General features: G+C 49.7%; 1 protein-coding gene across 1 annotated transcript in view; it reads left to right on the top strand.

The window, feature by feature from the left end:
• The first annotated feature begins 4,189 nt into the window (after positions 1-4,189).
• The window catches only part of asic4a (acid-sensing (proton-gated) ion channel family member 4a), a 168,293-nt gene continuing 149,987 nt past the window's right edge, over positions 4,190-22,495 (top strand). The window contains exon 1 of the mRNA XM_060827711.1: positions 4,190-4,765. Coding sequence (XP_060683694.1) covers positions 4,190-4,765 — 576 coding nt within the window. The remainder of the gene's footprint in view (positions 4,766-22,495) is intronic.

Raw genomic sequence — 22,495 nt, forward strand, 5'->3', positions numbered from 1 at the left:
CTGCCCAGCGCCCAGCTCCCAGCTCCTTGAGATGAGATGGAAAAGGAGAGATGCTGAGTTCTGTTTAAAGTATTTCCTCATCTCACTGAGACTGATAACCAGCTGTGGTCAGTCTCACCCTTCCCAGTGACTCCCTGCAAAACGTCAGGCTGCGTACTCCTGGGAGGCTGGCCCTTCCCCTGCATCAGACCTCTGCTGTTTGTACAGTAAGTCCAACTTGTGCAGTTAGCAGTGAATATCCCCACTTATAACCTCCCCTGTCTCCCCCCACCCACATTCAGTAACAGCAGTGTGTACCATCGCCTCCCTCCCCCACCCACACTCAGTAACAGCAGTGTGTACCATCCCCTCCCTCCCCCACCCACCCTCAGTAACAGCAGTGTGTACCATCCCCTCCCTCCCCCACCCACACTCAGTAACAGCAGTGTGTACCATCCCCTCCCTCCCCCACCCACACTCAGTAACAGCAGTGTGTACTATCCCCTCCCTCCCCCCACCCACACTCAGTAACAGCAGTGTGTACCATCCTCTCCCTCCCTCACCCACACTCAGTAGCAGCAGTGTGTACCATCCCCTCCCTCCCTCCCCCACCCACACTCAGTAACAGCAGTGTGTACCATCCCCTCCCTCCCCCACCCACACTCAGTAACAGCAGTGTGTATCATCTACAAGATGCTCTGCAGAAACTCACCAAAGACCCTCAGGCAGCACCTTCCAAACACACACCCACTTCCATCGAGAAGGACAAGGGCAGCAGATCCATGGGAACACCACCCCCTGCAAGTTCCCCTCCCAGCCCCTCACCATCCTGACTTGGAAATATATCACCGTTCCTTCAGTGTCACTGGGTCAGAATCCTGGAATTCCCTCCCTAAGGGCATTGTGGGTCTACCCACAGCACACGGACTGCAGCGGGTCAAGAAGGCAGCTCACCCCCACCTTCTCAAGGGGCAACTAGGGACGGGGAATAAATGCTGGGCCCAGCCAGTGACGCCCACGTTCCACAAGTAAATATTAAAACAAAAATCCTGCATTTCCACACTGAGGGGGAGGGGATGTTGGAAATGGGGATAGAGTTTGGGTCCTGGCATTAGTACAGATCCCAGCGGATTCTCCTCTTCATAAATATTCACGTGCTGTGTGTGACATCACTGGGTGGGAATCACCAGGATGGGCTGAATGGAAGGAGGGTGAGAAAGAGCAAACAGAAAGTTGTGTGCGGGGCTTGGGGAAAAAGAGAGTGACAGAGGGAAAGCAATGTAGAGAGAGAGAGACAGAGAGAGAGAGAGAGAGAGAGAGACAGTGAAAGAAAATCAGAGAGTGAGAGCCACGACTCCTGCTTGGGTCTTCACTGGACGTTGGTCAGGGAGATCATGGTATCACAGCGACGGACTCCACTTCTGAGGAATGTCTGCATCAATGAAATGGAAAATGCAGTGTGGCTCCTGTTGGAGTGAGTGAGGGTTGTGTTTGGGCAGTTTACTGAGGATCAGTAATGGGGACCAATCCTGTGTTTGTGGTTTGTGATGTGTTTGGTTTCTTGGTTCCACCCTCCGTTACCGGTGCCTGGATTACACACTCGTCATCCAGTCCAAAGGAGCAGATCTTGGTGAAGGAGCCCACTGCCAGACCCAGGCTCCCCCTGAGGATCATTTCTGAGCCCTCACTATCCCCAACCCGTTGGCCAAATGCCCCGTCTGTGGGGTATCTGTCCTGACCAACCCCCTTGGGATACTCGATTTCAGTCAGACCACCTCTCATTTCCAGTAAACCCCAACGGGTATCAGCTCCAGCTGCCCAACCTCTCCTTGTCCCAGGAACGTTCTCCAAACATCTTCCAGGGATCCGAGAGGGGGCTCCGAGTGGAGGATCTGTGAGGGGAATCTGAGTGGGGGCCCGGAGTTCTCAGTCACATGAGCAGTACCAGGGCCACACCATCTCTCTGATCCCTCTGCAATCTCCCAGTCAGCCTCTCAGGTCAGGGACTATTAGGGATAGACAGTCATTGCCCACCCTGACCGTGACGCACAGGAGATTAAAAAAGGTCCTCCCATCCTTTAAATTCTGACATTACAGTCTCCAGTCTATTGAGAGAAACACTGTCTGTTCATCCACAAGCTCTGGGTCCCACTGGCTCGGCCAACAGGTAGGGCCTATCCCTAATTGCCCTGGGGTCAGGAGGGGAGTCTCTGGGAGCCCCTGTGGGTGTAAACAGGGGGTTTTTGTGCTGAACACAAACCTCCACAAACAGCTGGACCTTTACTTTCAGGTTGTGACTCATTGGACACGAGATCCCTATCCGAGAGGACCCACCCCCACACCCCCACACCCCCCCCCCCCCCCCACACCCACCCCCACACCCCCCCACACCCACCCCCACACCGACCCACCCACACACACACCCACACACCCACCCACACACCCACCCACACACACCCACATCCACACACACCCACATCCACACACACACACACCGACTCACACACACAAAGCCGACACACACCCACACACTCACCCACACTCACACCCACACACTCACACCCACACACTCACACCCACACACTCACACCCACACTGACACACCCGCACTGACACACATGCACTGACACACACGCACGCACACTCTCACCACCACACCACCACACCACCACACACACACACCCACCAACACCCACGCACATGCCCACACATAGTCTCACACCCACACACAAGCACACCCACACACAAGCACACCCACACACATTCACACACACACCCACAGACATTCACCCAATGCCCGCTCCCCCGTGTCCCTGCCCGCTCCCCCATGTCCCTGCCTTTTCTGCCAGTTTGGTAATGGCCCCTTATCTGTAGTGGGTGAGAATGTGGTCCTTAAAGGTACGATCAGGTCAGCCATGATTTTTGTGAATGATGGAGCAGGCTTGATGGGCTGAATGGCCTCCTCCTGCTCCTATCAGCAAAGGACGAGCTGCCACAGTCCCTGAGGAGACTCAGTGATGGAAAGGCCGAGGTAACGTCAGGATGGAATTGGAAGAGTGGATGACCAGCAGTACTTTAGCGATGTTTCCCAGGTGTCAGAGGGCAGTGCTCCTTGTTAAGAGAATATTTCAAACGGTGACACTTTATTGATCACGGCAAGAAATCAATGATTTACAGAGAGGCAGACCACTGGGTAACATAACCATGTCCAGGAGCTTTCAACTCAACAAGGGGTTAAATTGGGAGACAGTAATTGCAATGCTCCGTACACACTAACACCAGCCGGGCTATTCCCTCCCAGCTACTGAAGGATTTTCATCTGTGGCTGTTCTAGAGGGAGATGATGGGGCCTGGGGTGGAAGGGGATTCCAGATGTGTATGGTGTCAGAGCTGATCCAGATAGATGGATGGAGTCAGGGATCAATGGGTTTTCATTTCTGTCCTTTGTCGGGGAGATTGAAGAATGGAGTGGTGCTGATTGCTTCCTCCTCAATGTCCATTATTGCTGTAATTAATCACTGGCTGGGTATGGACGGGCTGGGGTGAGAGCCAGGACAGGCAGGGAGGTTGGCACTGGGAGGCATCCTGATCTAAAATGGAAGAATTCTGACCCAGTATCCCACAAAACCCAGTCGGAGGGTCTGACTGGCAGCAAAACAACAGGCAATAAAAACTTCCAATCGATGTTTCTGTTCCCCTCGTGAAGAGCAGGAAACCCCCCGTCACTCAAACAAGTGAGCTCAAAGTTGTTTCCCCTGGGTGAAAGGAGGCTGGTGATGATGATGGGTTCCCTCATGAATTATTAAGCAGCTGTGAGTTCTATTAGCACTTGTGTAAACGCTGCATTTTATAGCAGCTGTACAGAGGGGTGCGTTAGCTGACAGCTGTATTACTGCTGAGAAACAGGACACAGGACACACTGATCAAACAGCGAAGGGGAAGCTGCAAGTCAGAGCTGTGGACTGGGAGCTGGTCTCTGGCTCCCTCTTGCTCTCTCTCTCTCTTTCTCTTTCTCTCTCTCCCTTTCTCTCCATTTCTCTCTCTCTCTCTCTCTCTCTCGGTCTCTCCCTCTCTCTCGGTGTCTCTCTCTCTCTCCCTCTCCCTCTCTCTCTCTCTCTCTCTCTCTCTCAGCAAGTTCTGTCACACAGCCAGTGCACTGCACAGCACTCTGGCATTTCTGCAATATAAGGCATCTGCACATACAGCCCAGATGCCGATTGAAATCGTTTGTAAAATTGCATTTTCGGAGGATGACGAGAAGCATAAGGGAGCGGTGGAATGCGACAAGAGGAGTCTGATCGAAGAGGGCTGTCAGTCCTCCACCACTGACCTTGTCACCTTTGCTGATACCTGCTCGCTGCATGGTATTAACCACATCTTTGTCCCGGGTGGCTGCGGGCTGAAGCAAAGTCTGTGGGCAGTCGCCTTCATCTCTTCGGTGATGCTCTTCCTCTACCAAGTGGTAAACTGTACCGTGTACTACCTTAAACATCACCATGTCACCGCCCTGGATGAGGAATCTCACCAGGAGATCCCTTTTCCCGCCATCACCATCTGCAACATGAACAGATTCCGGCACACTGCCCTCACAGATGCCGATATCTACCACCTGGCCAATATGACCGGATTGCCTCCCAAGAGTAAGGATGCCCACAAGGCAGTTACCCAGGGCTACCCCGTAGCTGACATGATGGATATCTTCAACAGGACCGGCCACCAGATTGAAGAGATGCTGAAAAATTGTAACTTCAGTGGCTCCTACTGCTCGGCCCACAACTTCTCTGTGGTAGGTCTCTCTTTACATTAACCCTTCCCAAAGAACTGTCTGCAACATCTCCTGGGGCAGCTAGGTCCATGAGAACCCAACGCGCTGGGATAGAATTGACTCTGTGTTTGATGAAGAGACTGCTGGCAGGGGAAGGGTTCACAAAAATACCTTTGTAGTTGTACAGCTGCCTGGTGTGTCAGAGACTGAGTGGGCTAAAGGTTTCACACAACTGATCTGCCTGAATTTCATAGGAAAGCAAATTGTTTCGGATAAAGGCGAGTTGCAGGGTGGGGGTGCAGGGAAACTGCGCTCTGATCTTCAGGCACAGGCAGGATTTTTAACTCTCGGGCAGCTCATTGTCAGTCTAAATACACCAACATCGCAGAGCAATCTCACCTCAGCAAGTCACCCAGAATACAGGGACACCAAGTACCTGTTCACTGAGGGTTAAGGTTGAGGAAAGACTTAAAGAGAAGATGATCCCCTGTACTGTCTGGGCACAGTTGCATCCCGAGAGGAGCTTGCGAAAGGAGGGAGGAGGTTCTTTCTCACATGAGTGAAGCCATCCAATTCACACTGACAGGACAATGACCCAGTGATGTCGGACACTGAGGGCCCTTTTACTCATCAGTCCTCCCAGTGAGAATAACACACACTCACCCGCTCAGTCACTGTGCCTCAGTTCTCTTGTCACAGCGCTTTCAAAACCAACGGATAGAAAAGTGCACCAAGAAAGCGAGCAGGGAAATGCACTGTATTCAGAACACATGTGATTCCATCAACCCCATAGATCCAGCCATTGTGACGGATTGAATGAGGTTTATTCACTCTTGTGTGACTGTACCCACCTGACAGCCTGTCTCAAACTGATATAATCACTCCGACTGTAATAATCCATAATATTCATTTCACTTGACAGTAGCAATGTGATTACATTTCTCTGTGTGACTGTATCAGTATGATGTATTTATTCTGTGTGACTGTATGAAGTTGGCAGAACCATTCCGTGATGGTATTAATCTGATACATAACTGTTTGTAGCATTTGGACCTAATCACACCGTGATACAGTTATAGTCAGATCTGTCACTCTGTAAGACAGCAGGAATGGGATTTATTCACTATGTGTCTGTATCAACCTGTTTTCTTCAGTCCAGGTGTGGCAAGACCGTGTCTTAACTCTGTCCGACTGTATCAAATAGATAACTCTGATTTGTGTGTGTCTGACATAATCACACCATGTGCCTGTATCAAACAGATATATTAATTCCAGTTGACTATTCATTTAATGTGCAGATGTGACTGTAATAATCTGTTTTATTCAGTTTGTCCAAATATGTCAATCTGACAGATTCACTCTCTGCTTTTGAATCAAGAACTTAAGAAATAAAAACACAAGTAGACCATTTGGCCCTTCGAGTCTGCTTGCCCACTTGATATGAACATTACGAATCTTGGGCTTTAATTCCATGGTCCTGCCCTTTTGCCCCATCCCCTGGTTCCCCGGCAGATGGGAGCTCTGTCTGTCTGAGTCTTAAATCTATAATCATGGAAATAAAGCGATAATCCTACCAAACCTACATCTTACATCCCGTCCGAATTCCTGTATCTGATTCCCTTTCAGTAAAGGCCACCCTTCCCTTCACTCTCCGTACGCCAGCACCTGAACGCTCTGGATGGATAGGCCTGTGTCTCTCTGAACATCTACATCTACAACTTCCACAACTTTCACAACATTCTCTGCTTTTTCTATTTTGATGAACCAAGTTAATGACTCCGCCCTCCCCCCTTCCCTGGATTAGACACCCCCTGCTGTCCCCTTGGTCACTCACATTACCTGTCGATACCTCTTGTGTATTCTTCACAGTTTACCTTTCCACCTCACTTTGTACAGTCAGCAAACGTAACTACGTTATTCCGTCTGCATCCAACACAGCACCTCGGGTTGTAAATACGTGGGGCTCCAACACTGACCCTCAGGCCAGTGCCCGTGAACTTGAAAAATGTCTTTGTGCACAGGAAACAATCCCCTATTGGTTAATCTAATAACCCCAACTCTTTATCTTTTGTGTGGCCCCTTCATGGATCTCACGGGGTCCCAGATATACTACATTGACAGATTCTCCTTTATCTACTCTGTCAGCGTGGAGCTCCCTGAGCTCAGCTGGCCAGATACTGACTTACAGTACAGAGTAAAACCAACAGCCTGGGCTCAATTCCTGTACCGGCCACAAAGGACCCCTCTCAACCTCTTACCCCCTCCCCTGAGTTATGGTAACCCTCAGGTTAAATCCCCACCAGTTGACTCTCTCTCTAATGAGAGAGTAGCCCTATGGTGACTCTGCTAGTTACATCCTCAAAAACCTACAACCAGTTTATAAACAAGAGTTTCCTCAGGAAAGCAATGCAGATTTGTTCGAATCATGTTTGTATTTTTTTCTGTGTATTGTTAAAACCTCCGCAGAGGCTGAAGGGTGACCTGATAGAGGTTTATAAAATCATGAGGGGCATGGATAGGGTAAATAGACAAAGTCTTTTCCCTGGGGTGGGGGAGTCCAGAACGAGAGGGCATAGGTTTAGGGTGAGAGGGGAAAGATATAAAAGAGACCTAAGGGGCAACTATTTCATGCAGAGGGTGGTACGTGTATGGAATGAGCTGCCAGAGGAAGTGGTGGAGGCTGGTACAATTGCAACATTTAAAAGGCATTTGGATGGGTATAGAAATAGGAAGGGTTTGGAGGGATATGGGCCGGGTGCAGGCAGGTGGGACCAGATTGGGTTGGGATATCTGGTCGGCATGGATGGGTTGGACTGAAGGGTCTGTCTCCATGCTGTACATCTCTATGACTCTGTGACTGTAATAGAGTCCAGCAGTTTCCCAGTGATTGGTGTGAGGATAACTAGCTGCTCATTCCCAGTTTGGTCTCCTCCCTCCTTCCTTCAGAAGCTGTGTGCCATTTGCCGGTTTCTGTAGGATTTGGATATGGGAGGGGCCACCAATACTTAACATTCAAAAATAACTTTCAGGTAGTTTATTGAAGTTTATTAAGAAGCAGCTGTACATGAGACACCATCAACGGTGACAGAAAACCTGTGCCATCTGTGATAATTGATGAAGGCTCTCTGATAATGTGCTCCTCACGGGGGTCATGTCCTGGACATCAGACACTGCTTTAGGAGTTGCCACAAATGGTAAAAATGTCTTAAATGTATCTCGACCTGGTCAATTCACAAAAGAAAAACAGAAAGTGCTGGAAAAACTCAGCAGGTCTGGCAACATCTGTGGAGAGAAAGCAGAGGTAATGTTTTGGGTCCAGCGACCCTTGCTTGGAACTGATTTGAGCTTGGAAAAGGTTGGTAAATATGTTAGAGAAGGGGTGGGGGCAGGGGGTAAGGAGGAAATGATAGGTGGAGATGGAGCCCAGAGAGAGAGAGAGAGAGAATGGACAGAGAAAGGAGAGGCTAAAGGTCAGTCTGGGACATAGAACAGCTGCTAATCAAGACAGTGTCTGACCATGAATTGGGTGTAATAGCAGACCATGTGATAACATCGTGAGCAGCAAATGCAGTCAGTTAGATTGAGTGAAATGCAGGTAAAGCATTGCTTCAGCTGAAAGGTATGTGTGGGCCGTTGGAGATGGAGGAGGGAGGACATCGTCAGCGATTGCAGGGGTAGGTGCCGTGGGGCTGTGGGGTCTGGGGGGTGGAAACAGTCCCTGCAGAAGGACAAGGGAGGGGAGGGGAATGTGTCTCTGGTAGTTCTGCCATTTCCAGCGGGACGCCACACCCAGAAGCTACAAACTCCAGCCACTGCTGGAACGAGCAGCTGTGTAAACAGTGCTGACAATGATGATCAGGTTACTAACTTTGCAAAATGTCCAATCATGCTTAGTTTTAAGAAAAAGTCCTTTTCTCATTTTAATACACAGTTAAAAATGCAGAATAATAAAAAGACCCAGTGTTTACAGATATCCGCAGGCAAACAGGTGATTGGTGCAGGTTTGTATCAGCAGCAATCGGCTCTCGCTGACATTAAACAGAGGACGGTAGATGCTGGAAATTGAAGAAAAAGCAGAAAATGCTGAGCAAATCTCCCGACATTTCTGTTTGTGTCTCTCGCTGAACTGTTAGAGAAATATTCCCCTGGTGTTTCTCAATCTATCCTGGTCTATCTTACAGCTGACGACAGCAACTGTCCAAGATGCACTGGAGGTGCACTGCCATTGGGGGTGTGTGCCAATGGGGGGGGGGTGTGTGCCAATGGGGGGGGTGTGTGCCATTGGGGGTGTGTGTGCCATTGGGGGTGTGTGTGCCATTGGGGGGTGTGTGTGCCATTGGGGGGGGGGGTGGGTGTGCCATTGGGGGTGTGTGTGTGTGCCATTGGGGGTGGGGTGGGTGTGCCATTGGGGGTGTGTGTGTGTGCCATTGGGGGTGTGTGTGTGTGCCATTGGGGGTGGGGTGGGTGTGCCATTGGGGGGGAGTGTGCCGTTGGGGGGGGGTGCCGTTGGGGGGGGGGGTGCCATTGGAGGTGTGTGCCATTGGGGGGGGTGTGCCATTGGAGGTGTGCGCCATTGGGGTGAGTGTGCCAATGGGGGGGTGTGTGCCAATGGGGGGGTGTGTGCCATTGGTGGGGGGGAGTGTGCCAATGGGAGTGTGTGCCAATGGGAGGGTGTGTGCCATTGGGGGGGTATGTGCCAATGGGGTGTGTGCCATTGGGGGGGGGGTGTGTGCCATTGGGGGGTGTGTGGACATGGCCAGTGGAGAGGATCTGCCTCAGGGGGTCTGCTCTCGAGCCTTATTCCTGGCAATGTGCCGTGTGGCAATCACCTGTGTGAATACTCCTCACCAATGAATCTCAAACACATTGTCCCTCTCTCTGTCCGTTTCCCAGCTCAGGTCATTGACTGGTTCACTCTAAACATTTGGGTAAAGAGAGTGTGGATGAGGTTCCAGACAGCTCCCTGGCATCAAGAGCTTGTTGGGGGGTGGTGGGGGGGGTGGAGGTATCGAACAATCTTTATGACCTTTATCACAAACTTGTCTCGCTCCCTGGCTGTTTAGAATTGCAGAGAGAGAAATCAATACAAGAGCAGCATTTTTATAGAGTTTAAAACTAGACAGAAAATACTCCCAGTTTATTAAGGGCTCTGGCTTCTTATGCTTCCAGCCTGATGAGACATTCCGGAATATAAGACATCTTGGAAACTTATATCTCTTTCAGAATCCTAAGGAATTAGGCCACCCCGCCCCAGGATTTGCTCCGTAACTTTCTCCAGTAATTTCTCTCTGATGTATAGATTTCTGATTTCCCCACTGCTGTCTTCCACTGGGACAATAGACAATATTTATTCCATTATTCAACTGGTTTCTAATTCTCCACGATCATTTATCCTGTTCCAGAATCTAAGGGCCAACATTTAATTTAGCTCCTGTCTCCTTTTTGTACATGACTGTAGAAGCTCTTGCAGTCAGTTGCTATATTTCTGGCTAACTCTAATCCTCACCATTCAGACTTATTCAGGCAGGGTGACTGTATCTAGCTGCATTCTCACTCTGTGATGAGTCACACAGTGACCAATCGGGCTAATTCATCAATTCTTTGTCACCATGTTGCACTCGTTCTATGTGAACATTTCGATGTGGTAACTGACTCTGAGATTACTGTGTGCATATAGAACATAGAACATAGACCATTACAGCGCAGTCTAGGCCCTTCAGCCCTCGATGTTGGGCTGACCTGTGGATCCATCGAACCTACACTATTCCATTTCCATTGATATGTTTATATCAACCTGATACATTCACTCTGGGTGACGATACAGACATTGTTTCCTACCTATTGAAAGATATGGGCATCGCTGACTGACCAGCATTTATTACCCCGTCCCTAGTTGCCCCTTGAGAAGGTGGGGGTGAGCTGCCTTCTTGAACCGCTGCAGTCCATGTGCTGTGGGTTGACCCACAATGTCCCTGAGGGAGGGAGTGCTTTTTATCTTCCACTTTTAAATACGTGTGGCACTTTGGCAGATTTCCAATCCGCTGGGACTCTTCCAGAATCTAAAGATTTCTGGAATATTACTCCCAGTGCATCCATTATCTCTGCAACCACTTCCTTTAATATCCTCAGCTGCATCCCATCAGTTCAGGGAACCCTCCAGTTTTTACATTTGCTTTCTGAGCACTTCACCCATGATCGTTATTGCATTTATTTCCTCTCCTGTTTTTGTCCCTTGAGTATTTAATAATTTTGGGATGTTTATAATGTCTTCTACTGTGAAGACCGATGTAAAGTATTTGTGCAATTCCTCTGCTATTTCCTGAATCCCCACTATTCTCATTCCCGAAGGATCCAAGAGTGTGGTGCTGGAAAAGCACAGCAGGTCAGGAAACATCCGAGGAGCAGGAGAATCAACGTTTCAGGCAGAAGCCCTTCATCAGGAATGAGGGGGAGGCCTAAGGGGGTGAGAGAGAAACAGCAGGCGGGGGGAAGGGGTGGGGCTGGGAGGAAGGCAGCTGAGAGTGTGATAGGTAAATGGAGGTGGGGGTAAAGGTGATAGGTCAGAGGGGAGGGTGGAATGGATAGGTGGGAAGGAAGATGGCTAGGTGCGACAGGTCAGGAGGGCGGTGCCGAGTTGGAGAGTTGGATCTGGGATGAGGTGGGGGAGGGGAGATGAGGAAACTGGTGAAGTCCACATTGATCCAGTGGGGTTGGACGGTCCTGAGGCAGAAGATGAGGCGTTGGTCCTCCAGGCGTCGGGTGGCTTGGATTTGGCGATGGAGGAGGCCCAGGTCTTGTGTGTCATTGGCAGAGTGGGAGAGGGAGTTAAAGTGGGTGGCCACAGGGTGGTGGGGTTGATTGGTGCTTGTGTCTGAGAGATGTTCACTGAAACATTCCTAGCCACCCGATGCCTGGAGGAGGAATACCTTACCTTCTGCCTGGGAACCCTCCAACCACCCAGGATCAATGTGGACTTCACCAGTTTCCCCATTTTCCCCTCCCCCCATCTTACCCCAGATCAACCCTCCAACTCGGCACTGCCCTCATGGCCTGTCCTACCTGTCCATCTTCCTTCCCACCGATCCGCTCCACCCTCCTCTCCAACCTATCACCATCACCCCCCCCCCCCACCTTCATCTACCTATCACCTTCCCAGATAACTTCCCTCCAGCCCCACACCCCTCCTTATTATCTCTCAGCTCCCTTCCCCCCCCCCCAGCCCCCCGGAACATTCCTGATGAAGGGTTTATGCCCAGTATGTTGACTCCCCTGCTCCCCGGATGCTGCCTGACCTGCTGTGCTTTTCCAGCACCACTCCTTTTGGCTTTGATCTACTGTCCTCACTCTCTCCTAGTCATTCTTGAAGGGGCCTGTATTCATTTTGACCACTTTATAAATACATTTAAAGAAGTTTAAATGTCAGTTTCATGTCCCTTATTATATGTCACTTGCTACTTTAGCCGTATCGTTTGTGTTCTCCCTCTTTTAACTTTGCTTTGTTCAGTTTTTGTTGTTTTGTAAGCCTGGCTTGCCGCTAATCTTTCCAAGAGGATTCTTTCTCATTCCTATCAGGATCTTCTTCCCCTTTTCATTTCTTATTGCCACCCACCCCCAACGCGCCCCCCGAATGTGGATACCACATTTTCTGATTCAAATTCAGCTCTTGTTATCATTCTTATCCAATCCTGTCCCAACACACTTTCCTTCTGAATATTCCATGACCAGCTTTGATCTCCTTGTGTGACCTGTTGAGTCTGTCCAGCAGGTTTTGTGTTTGTTTTAATGTCCATGTTGACATTTCCCACACACAAAGCCGCACTGACTATCCTGAATCAGTCCTTACCTTTCCAAATACATGAAGGTCCTGCCTCTCAGTGTACCCCTCACTGAAGCTAAGCTCCTCTGTTTGTCTTTCACTGGCTCTTCCTCACTGTCTATCTTCAAAAAAGGAGCAACATTGCCCACCCTCTGGAATCCTGGCACCTTACCTGTGACTGTCGATGATTAGATTAGATTCCATACAGTGTGGAAACAGGCCCTTCGGCCCATCAAGTCCACACCAACCCTCTGAAGAGTAACCCATCCAGACCCATTTACCTCTTACCTAACACTACGGGCAATTTAGCATGGCCAATTCACCTGACCCGCACATCTTTGGGCTGTGGGAGGAAACCGGAGCACCCGGAGGAAATCCACGCAGACACGGGGAGAACGTGCAAACTCCACACAGTCAGTGTCATGAGGCAGGAATTGAACCCGGGTCCCTGGTGCTGTGAGGCAGCAGTGCTACCCACTATGCCACCGTGTTACAGATGATACAAATATCTCTACAAGGGACTCCACAGTTTCTGCCCTTGCTTCCCACAATATCCTGGGATCCACTAGATCAAGTCGCAGGGATTTATCTACCTTAATGCCTTTAAGACTTTCAGCACCTCCCCTTATGTCATGTGGACACTCTTCAAGACATCATTATTGATTTTCCAAGTTCACTGGGTATTCATACCTTTCTCAATAATAATGACTGATGAAGAATATTCATTTAGGATCTTGTCCATCTCTTGTCGCTCTGCACATTGATGACCTTGTTGATCTTTAAGGGGGCCCTACTCTCTCCCTTGTGACTCTTTTGCCCTTCATGTACTTGTGGAATCTCTTTGGATTCTCCTTTACCTTCTCTGCCAAAGCCATCTCATGTCCCCTTTTAGCCCACCTGATTTCTCTCTTCAATGTACTCCGACACTCTCTACGCACCTCAAAGAATTCCCTTGATCCCAGCTGCTTGGACATGCCATATGACACCTTCCATTTTCTCACCCATTTTGGTCAGAGTAACAGGAAAAAGGACTATTACTTGAAATGTTGCAGCGTGCTGCTGTGCAGAGGGACCTGGGTGTCCTTGTGCGTGAATCACAGAGGGTTGGTCTGCAGGTGCAGCAGGTAATTAGGAAGGCAAATGGGATTATGTTAAAAGCAGAGAGATTATGTTGGAGCTGTATTGGGTACTGGTGAGGCCACACCCCCTGGAGTCCTGTGTGCAGTTTTGGTCGTCTTAGTTGAGAAATGATGTACGGGCCTTAGAGGGGGATGCAAAGGAGGTTCATGAGGTTGATTCTGGAGTTGAAAAGGTTGGCTTATGAGGAGAGACTGAATAGACTGGGATTATATTCATTGGAATTCAGAAGAATGAGGCAGAATCTTATAGAAAAATATAAAATTATGAAGGAATGAGATAAGATAGATGTGGAGATGATGTTTGCACTGGCAGGTGAAACTAGAACAAGAGGACATAGCCTTAAAATTAGGAGAGCAGATTTAGGACTGAATTGAGAAGGAACTTCTTCACCCAAAGGGTTGTAAATCTATGAAATTCTCTGCCCAGTGATGCTACTTCACTAAATGTTTTTAAAACTAAGGTAGTTTTTTTGAACAATGAAGGAATTAAGGGTTACGGTGACAGGGTGGGTAAGTGGAGCCGAGGCCATGAAAAGATCAGCTATGATCTTATTGAATGGGAGAGCAGGCTCAAAGGGCCGTATGGCCTACTCCTCCTCCTGGTTCTCACGTTCTGTTTCAAGACCAGAGCCTCAATAATTCTAGTCATCCAGGATTCCCTACTCCTGCTAGCCTTACCCTTCACTCTAACAGGAACATGCTGGGCCTGAAAACAGGCCCTTCGGCCCAACAAGTCCACACTGACCCTCCGAAGAGCAACCCACCCAGACCCATTCCCCTACATTTACCCCTTCACCTAACACTACGGGCAATTTAGCATGGCCAATCCACCTAACCAGCACATTTTTGGACTGTGGGAGGAAACCTGAGCATCTGGAGGAAACCCACGCAGACACGGGGAGAACGTGCAAACTCCACATTAAAAAGCCTCCCACTTACCAGATGCCCCTTTACCTGCAAACAGCCTCCCCCAATCAACTTTTGAAAGTTCCTGTCTAATGCCGTCTAAATTGGCCTTGCCTCACCATTCTCACCAGGCCATTCTTTTCCATAGCTATTTTAAAACTAATGGAATGATGGTCACTGCTCCCTCACTTCTCTCACTTGCCCTGCCCTGTTTTCCAAGATGATGTTAAGTTATGTCCTTTCTCTTGTAGAGCCATTGACAAATAAACTAAGAAAGTTTTCTTGAACAAATTTAACAAATCCCTCCCCATCCAAGCCTTTAACATTATAGATCTCCCAAGCAATATTTGGAAAGTTAAAATTCCCCACAATTACAGAATCCCCTACTGTTACTATTATGTGTAAGGGCAGCACAGTGGCTCAGTGGTTAGCACTGCTGCCTCACAGCGCCAGGGACCCAGGATTCGATTCCAGCCTCGGGCGACTGTCTGTGTGGAGTTTGCATGTTCTCCCCGTGTCTGTGTGGGTTTCCTCCGGGTGCTCCGGTTTCCTCCCACAGTCCCAAAATGTGCAGGTTAGGTGGATTGGGCATGCTAAACTCAAGAGTGTGTAGGTTAGGTGCATTAGTCAGGGGTAAGTGTAGAATAATAGGGTAGGGGAATGGGTCTGGGTGGGTTAGTCTTCAGAGGGTCAGTATGGACTTGTTGGGCCGAAGGGCCTGTTTCCACACTGTAGGGATTCTATGATAGTTACAACCCTATTCATGCAGTTAATAAGAGAACTCACAAACCAGTATCCAGGAGGCTATGCAGAGTTCATGCCTCTGTAATATTTACACCTCAATCTCCCACTGACTATGGGGAACCTGTAGCACAATGTTATCAAAGTGATCATTCCCTTCTTATTCCACAGTGTCACTGTCACCGATGTAGTGTCACTGGATCATCCAACAGAATTGTTCTTGCTAAGTCCTGCTGTGATGCTTTCCCTAATCAAAAACGTAACCTGTTCCCGCCTCTCTTGCTTTCCCTTCTATTCCTCCTGTAGCATTTGTACTCTGGATCATTGAGCTACCAGTCCTGTCCCTAACTCAGCCATGTTTCTGCAATTGCTATAATATCCCTGTCCCATGTACCCATCCATATCCTGAATTGATCTGTCTCCCACGTTAGGAGTTTTAGTTAATTGGCTGAAGACTGTGAATTGGTTTAACTGTTTGTGACATGTTTAGAGACTGTCTAGTATGTGGGGTTAATGATGGGAGGATGACCAACCACCTGCCAGCTGGAGTCGAAATGCTCTCTCATTGGGAACCGCAGCAAAGGGAGGGTATGGGAGACAGGGCATTCCAATGGAAATGGCCACCCTTGCCAGTCTGACTGAGTTTGGGGAACACCACTTACACAGCCTCACTCAGGACATCTGAACAGAGGGACTCAAGGTCAGCTCACCGCAAAACCCAAAAACAAAGCCAAACTTTGGCCAAATGGTGAAAGGTTTCTCTGGGATCCTGCCCGGGAAGTGGTTGTATTTGCTGCGGGAATGCAGACCTGGGGCAGCAACAGAATCCTCCTGGACTTAAACGGAGTAGGAGGTTTCATGGGCTGGTACTCAGGAGAGTACACACCCTGGAACTCCCACCTACAGCCGGTTTGGAACAGTTACATCACTTAGCAACATTCAAATCACAGCCAATCAAAATAAACGTCTGGTTAAATGGTCACCCAGTTCTGATGGAGGTTGATACTGGGGCAGCTGTATCACTGATTGTGGAACCAATCTTTAACTCTTACCCTTAAGTTTATGTAAGACCTCAGCTCGGGGAACTGCTACAGGTTAAGGGAATAACTTCAGTTCCGGTCTGTTATGAGAAGCAGCTGGTTCAGTTGCCAGTGATTGTGGTAAAAGGTTCAGGCCCAGTCTATATTGGGTATAACTGGTTGTGAAAGATTCACCTTCCTCAATTAGAAAGTGGCACCCAGGATTTTTGCTAATGCAGAGAGTAAATATACCCAGAGGGTAAAGGAAGCATTGGGCAGTCAGGTTTGGAGGTAGGAAGTTCCACCAAAACCGTTATGGATAGACATTTATGATAATATTAGACTACAGCCCCCATTTGGTCTAGTTAAAGAGGACAAGGCAGTACTGCCAATAGATTACATTCCCTACAGTGTGGAAACAGGCCCTTCCGCCCAATCTGCCTCTCCAAAGAGTAACCCACCCAGGCCCATTTCCCTCTGACTAATCCACCTGACCTGCATATCTTTGGACTGTGGGAGGAAACCCACGCAGAGAGAATGTGCAAACACCACACAGACAGTCGCCGGAGGCTGGAATTGAACCCGGGTCCCTGGTGCTGTGAGGTAGCAGTGCTAACCACTGAGCCACCGTGTACCACCCAAGACTAGAAGCTGAAATCAGCAGTGGGCTGTAATATTAATAGTATATAATGATAAGTGAGAGCACAATCCAGGAGGCTGCATAGTGAACATGGATGCCATGAGCTGCCTCCTCTGGGCGGTTCCCGGTCAGTGGTGCCACCACTGGGAATTTTTACATTTGCTGGACACATTCCTAGTCACAGCTGACAATTTATAACTGAAAGGTGATCGATGATGGGATGCTGGTCTCCGAAGAGTCATTCCAGTATTAGCCCAAAATATTTACCTTGGGTGACTGTATTAGCCTGAAATATTTATCTGGTATTAGTTTGATATATTCACTCTGAAAATGACTGTATTAGTCTGTTATATTCACTCTGTGTGGTTGTACCAGTCTGATACTTCACTGTCTACGGAGTAATCTGTCTGATTTATTCCCTCAAAATTCATTCTGTGAGGATTAATCAGATGCATTCCTGCTGTGTTACTGTATCCGCCCATTATATTCACTCTGTATAACTCTGTAAATCTGAAATAATCACTTTAAGTGATTGAACCAACTTGGCACAAACAGTATGTTTGTGACGTCTTACCCTTTTTATATTCACAGAATTGTCCTGGATGGCAACTGAACTCACTTCATGCTGTTTAAATTTAGGATTGTTTTATCCCCTAATTTCATGCCAGAGTTTAACTTCTCAATGTTCATATCCCGGAGATACCAATTTAACAGATAAATCCCCAGCCAATGCTTTAGGAACGTAATTACAGTTACTCTGATGTTCAGATCAGAAAGTTTCTTCTTAGTTCATGGAGTTTTCTAATTTATTTTCACATTTTGTTCTCCGTTTAGATGAAGATTTGTCTCATTCCTTTCTATCAAAGACAACAGCTTCATTTTGAAATGTTAACACATTTTGAAGGACACTTACACGAGCTCACAGTCTGTCTGAAATCTAACAGTGACCATGAACACATTGTGAATTGGTGGAAAAATCTATCTGCTTCACTAGTGTGACTCCAGACCCACAGCAATGTGGGTGTCACTTACCTACTGTCTGGGTAATCAGGGGTGGGCAATAAATACCGGGCCTGGTCAGCGATGGGCACAGCCTGTAAATGATTAAAAATAACTAACAATGATTGCAGCTGCTCTATTCTCCAACACTCCCCTCCATTGGGTCATTCTTGAGTACCTCGCTGTCTGGTTTCTCCCCCTTGTGCACGTTTTACCTGCAGCTTTACTGCAACCGGATTTAATATATTTCCAACTCGTTTCTTATGGTCTTCTCCAAATGAATACGCAGAGTTCCTGGTTACTTGGGAATAATGGTTTTCCCAGGATAGGTTCTGGAAGTTGTGGATTATTTTAAATTATTCCGTTTTGCCTGATCACTTTCAGTTTCTGTAATCTCAGGGTTTACTCCGGAACGTCATCGTGCACCATGTCATTTCAGGATTAAACATTTACTGCCAATCAGCACAATCTGAGCTAACCCCATCATTACAGCACTGGCAATTAAACCCATCAATATCTGTAATAACCCATTAAATACAGTTTTATTTACGGAGGGAACTTGCTGTCAGCTGATGGAATCAGTGACTGTGTTGTTCCTATTCCTCTGAAAATACCAATCAGATTCTCTGGCTCATCCACAAGACAGACCAGTCTGAATCTGAAAATGTCCTGTGCATCTTCATGGGGATTTCAGGACAATCTTGGGTTTGTCAAAAACAAAATAATTGGGAGATACTGTGGACCATGGAAATCTGAAATAAGGTCATAGAATGCTGAAGGAACTCAGCAGGTCTGTGCAGAGAGAAGCAGAGTTAACTTTTCTGGTCAGGTCTAACCCTTCTTCAATGCCTCAGGTTTGAGTCATATTTCAGTCAGTCAGGGACCGTGAGACAATGTACAGAATTATTGAAAGGACAGATGTCAATGTGTTGGGGGCAGATTCCAGGCTAGTCCCTGGAAAAGGGGGATGGATTGTCTTATTGGGAAAGGTTAGACAGTCCGCTGTTGTATCCACCGGAGTTTAGAAGAGGGAGGGGTGACTTGACTGGAACAAGACCCCGAGCAGCCTCGACAGGGAGGATGTGGAGAGGGTGGCACCTCTTGTGGGAGAGTCCAGGACAAGGGGTCACTGTTTCATAACCAGGAGTCACCTGTTTCAGTCAGAGACGTCTCTCGCTGAGGGTTGTAAGTTTTTGGAATTGTAAGCCGAATCGTTGAAGTTTTGGTATGACAGTACGTGGGAATGGAGATTTGTATTTATAATCGGGTCAGCTGTAACCTCTTGGAATGATGGAGCAGCATGATGGGCTGAATGGCCTGCTCCTGTTCCTTGTTCAGATATTCGTACATCCCTGAGCCACTGAAAACGTGGTTGGAGGCTGGGGACTGTACAAATGAGGCAGGTACACTTTTAAATTTCCAACATTCAGCCTCTACATATTCTTACATATAACCAGAAGAACGTCTGTTTGGAATGAATCTAAATCCCTGGCTGTGTCTCGAAGGAATTTGGAGAGGGTCTGTTTGATCCATTTGCCCCACTAGAGTTAGATTGCTGTCTCTCTGTTTCTCTGTGAGTTTGCAGACAGCAGTTTTTGATGAAGGTGTTTGGGACAGAGCCTGGGGCCCCCTGGTCTTGCTGCAGTCTCTCTTATCGCTGACACTTTATGGTGCTCTGAGTAGCACCTACTTCCCAAAGGAAGGGGATTGGGACAGTTAGCTAACTCCAAGCTGCAGAGGGGGGCAGTTCACTCTCGTCACAAGATTGTTCCACTGTCAGGGATGGGGATTTCTCCAGCCGTGTTCCTCTGGACACTCTCTGCTGCAAAATCAAACTATTTTCTTGAGGCCACTGCAGTTTTGTGACAATTTTTTCAAATGACAAAAAAGAATATTTCAACCCCCCCACCCCCCCACCACCCCCACCCCCCCAACCCCCCCACCACCCACCCCCCCCCCAACCCCCCCCACCACCACCGCCCCCCCAACCCCCCCCACCACCCACCGCCCTCCCAACCCCCCCACCACCCACCGCCCCCCAACCCCCGCACCACCCATCGCCCCCCCCAACCCCCCCACCACCCACCGCCCCCCCAAACCCGCACCACCCATCGCCCCCCAAACCCGCACCACCCATCGCCCCCCCAACCCACCCACCGCCCCCCAACCCCCCATACCACCCACCGCCCCCCCAACCCCCCCAGCACCCACCGCCCCCCACCCCCGCACCACCCACCGCCCCCCCAACCTCCGCACCACCCAACGCCCCCCCCAACCCCAGAACCACCCACCGCCCCCCCAACCCCCCCACCACCCACCGCCGCCCTCAACCCCCCCACCACCCACCGCCCCCCAACCCCCCCACCACCCACCGCCCCCCCAACCCCCCCACCACCCACCGCACCCGCAAACCCCCGAACCACCCACCACCCCCCAACCCCCGCACCACCCACCACCCCCAACCCCCCCACCACCCACCGCCCCCCCAACCCCCGCACCACCCACCGCCCCCAACCCCCCACCACCTACCACCCCCAACCCCCCACCACCCACTGCCGCCCTCAGCCCCCACCACCCTCCACCACCCACTGCCCGCACCACCCACACCCCCCACCAACCCCCACCCCCCAAACCCCCCACCACCCACCGCCCCCCCCAAACCCCCCACCACCACCCACCACTCCCCCCAACCCCCCACCACCCACCGCTCCCCCCAACCCTACCACCACCCCCCAACCACCCCACCACCCACCCCCCCCACCCAACCCCACCACAGCCCCCCAACCCCACCACCACCCACCACCCCCCCAACCCCCCCACCACCCACCGCCCCCCAACCCCACCACCACCCACCACCCCCCAACCCCCCACCACCCACCACCCCCCCAACCCCCCCACCACCCACCGCCCCCCCAACCTCCCCACCATCCACCGCCCTCCCCACCACCCACCCCCCCCCAACCCCCCCACCACCCACCCCCCCCCAACCCCCCACCACCCACCACCCCCCCCAACCCCCCCACCACCCACCGCCCCCCCAACCTCCCCACCATCCACCGCCCTCCCCACCACCCACTGCCCCCCCAACCCCCCCACCACCCACCACCCCCCAACCCCCATCACCCACCACCCCCCCGCACCACCCACCGCCCCCCAACCCCCCCTCCTGAGGTGTGGGGACCAAAACTGGACACAGTACTCCAAATGGGGCCTAACCAGAGCTTTATAAAGTCTCAGTAGCACATCTCTGCTTTTATATTCCAACCCTCTTGAGATAAGTGACAACATTGCATTCGCTTTCTTAATCACGGACTCAACCTGCATGTTTACCTTTAGAGAATCCTTGACTAGCACTCCCAGATCCCTTTGTACTTTGGCTTTACTAATTTTCTCACCGTTTAGAAAGTAGTCTATGCTTTTATTCTTTTTTCCAAAGTGCAAGACCTCGCATTTGCTCATGTTGAATTCCATCAGCCATTTCCTGGACCACTCTCCCAAACTGTCTATACCCCAAATGTCTTTTAAATATTGTAATTACTTCTACCACTTCCCCTGGCAGCTCATTTCATACACGTACCACCCTCTGTGTGAAAATGTTGCCCCTTAGGTCTCTTTTATATCTTTCCCCTCTCACCCTAAACCTATGCCCTCTACTTCTGGACTCCCCCACCCCAGGGAAAAGACTTTGTCTATTTATCCTATCCATGCCCATGATTTTATAAACCTCTATAAGGTCACCCCTCAGCCTCTGACACTCCAGGGAAAACAGCCCCAGCCTGTTCAGCCTCTCCCTGTAGCTCAGATCCTCCAACCTGGCAACATCCTTGTAAATCTTTTCTGAACCCTTTCAGGTTTCACAACATCTTTCTGATAGGAAGGAGACCAGAAATGCACACAATATTCCAAAGGTGGCCTGTACAGCCGCAACGTGACCTCCCAACTCCTGTCCTCAATACTCCGACCAATAAAGGAAAGCATACCAAACACCGCCTTCACTATCTGAGAAAAATCTCTCTGTCCCTCTGGGGCTGAGAAATTGCAACCATTTAAACAAAGGGACTTATCACCATCTCAGTCTGAAAATGATCACTCCCTTACCCCGAGGCTGTGCCCCACCCCCGATCCCACCATCCCATGTTGAATTCCTTGGCCTGGGGGAGATGAACCCTCAGTGTGCACCCATTATAAACTCGTGTTTATTGACCCAGTTTACTGAGTTTGTCCCCATAGGTTAGACTTCTAGAGAGCTGGTCACCTGGTAAAATTGATCAGGGGGAGCCTGTCGATGGGGTTTATTTGGACTTTCAGAAAAATCTTGATAAAGTCCCAGATAAAAGATTAATCTATGAAATGAAACCACATGGGATCGGGGCCAATGTATTGAGATGGATAGAGAACTGGTTGGCAGATAGGAAACAAAGAGGAGGAATAAATGGGTCTGTTCCTGAGTGGCTGGCACTGACTACTGTGATACCAGGGGGTCAGTGATAG

The sequence above is a fragment of the Hemiscyllium ocellatum genome, chromosome 7, assembly GCF_020745735.1.
Source record: "Hemiscyllium ocellatum isolate sHemOce1 chromosome 7, sHemOce1.pat.X.cur, whole genome shotgun sequence".
Classification (NCBI taxonomy): Eukaryota; Metazoa; Chordata; class Chondrichthyes; order Orectolobiformes; family Hemiscylliidae; genus Hemiscyllium; species Hemiscyllium ocellatum.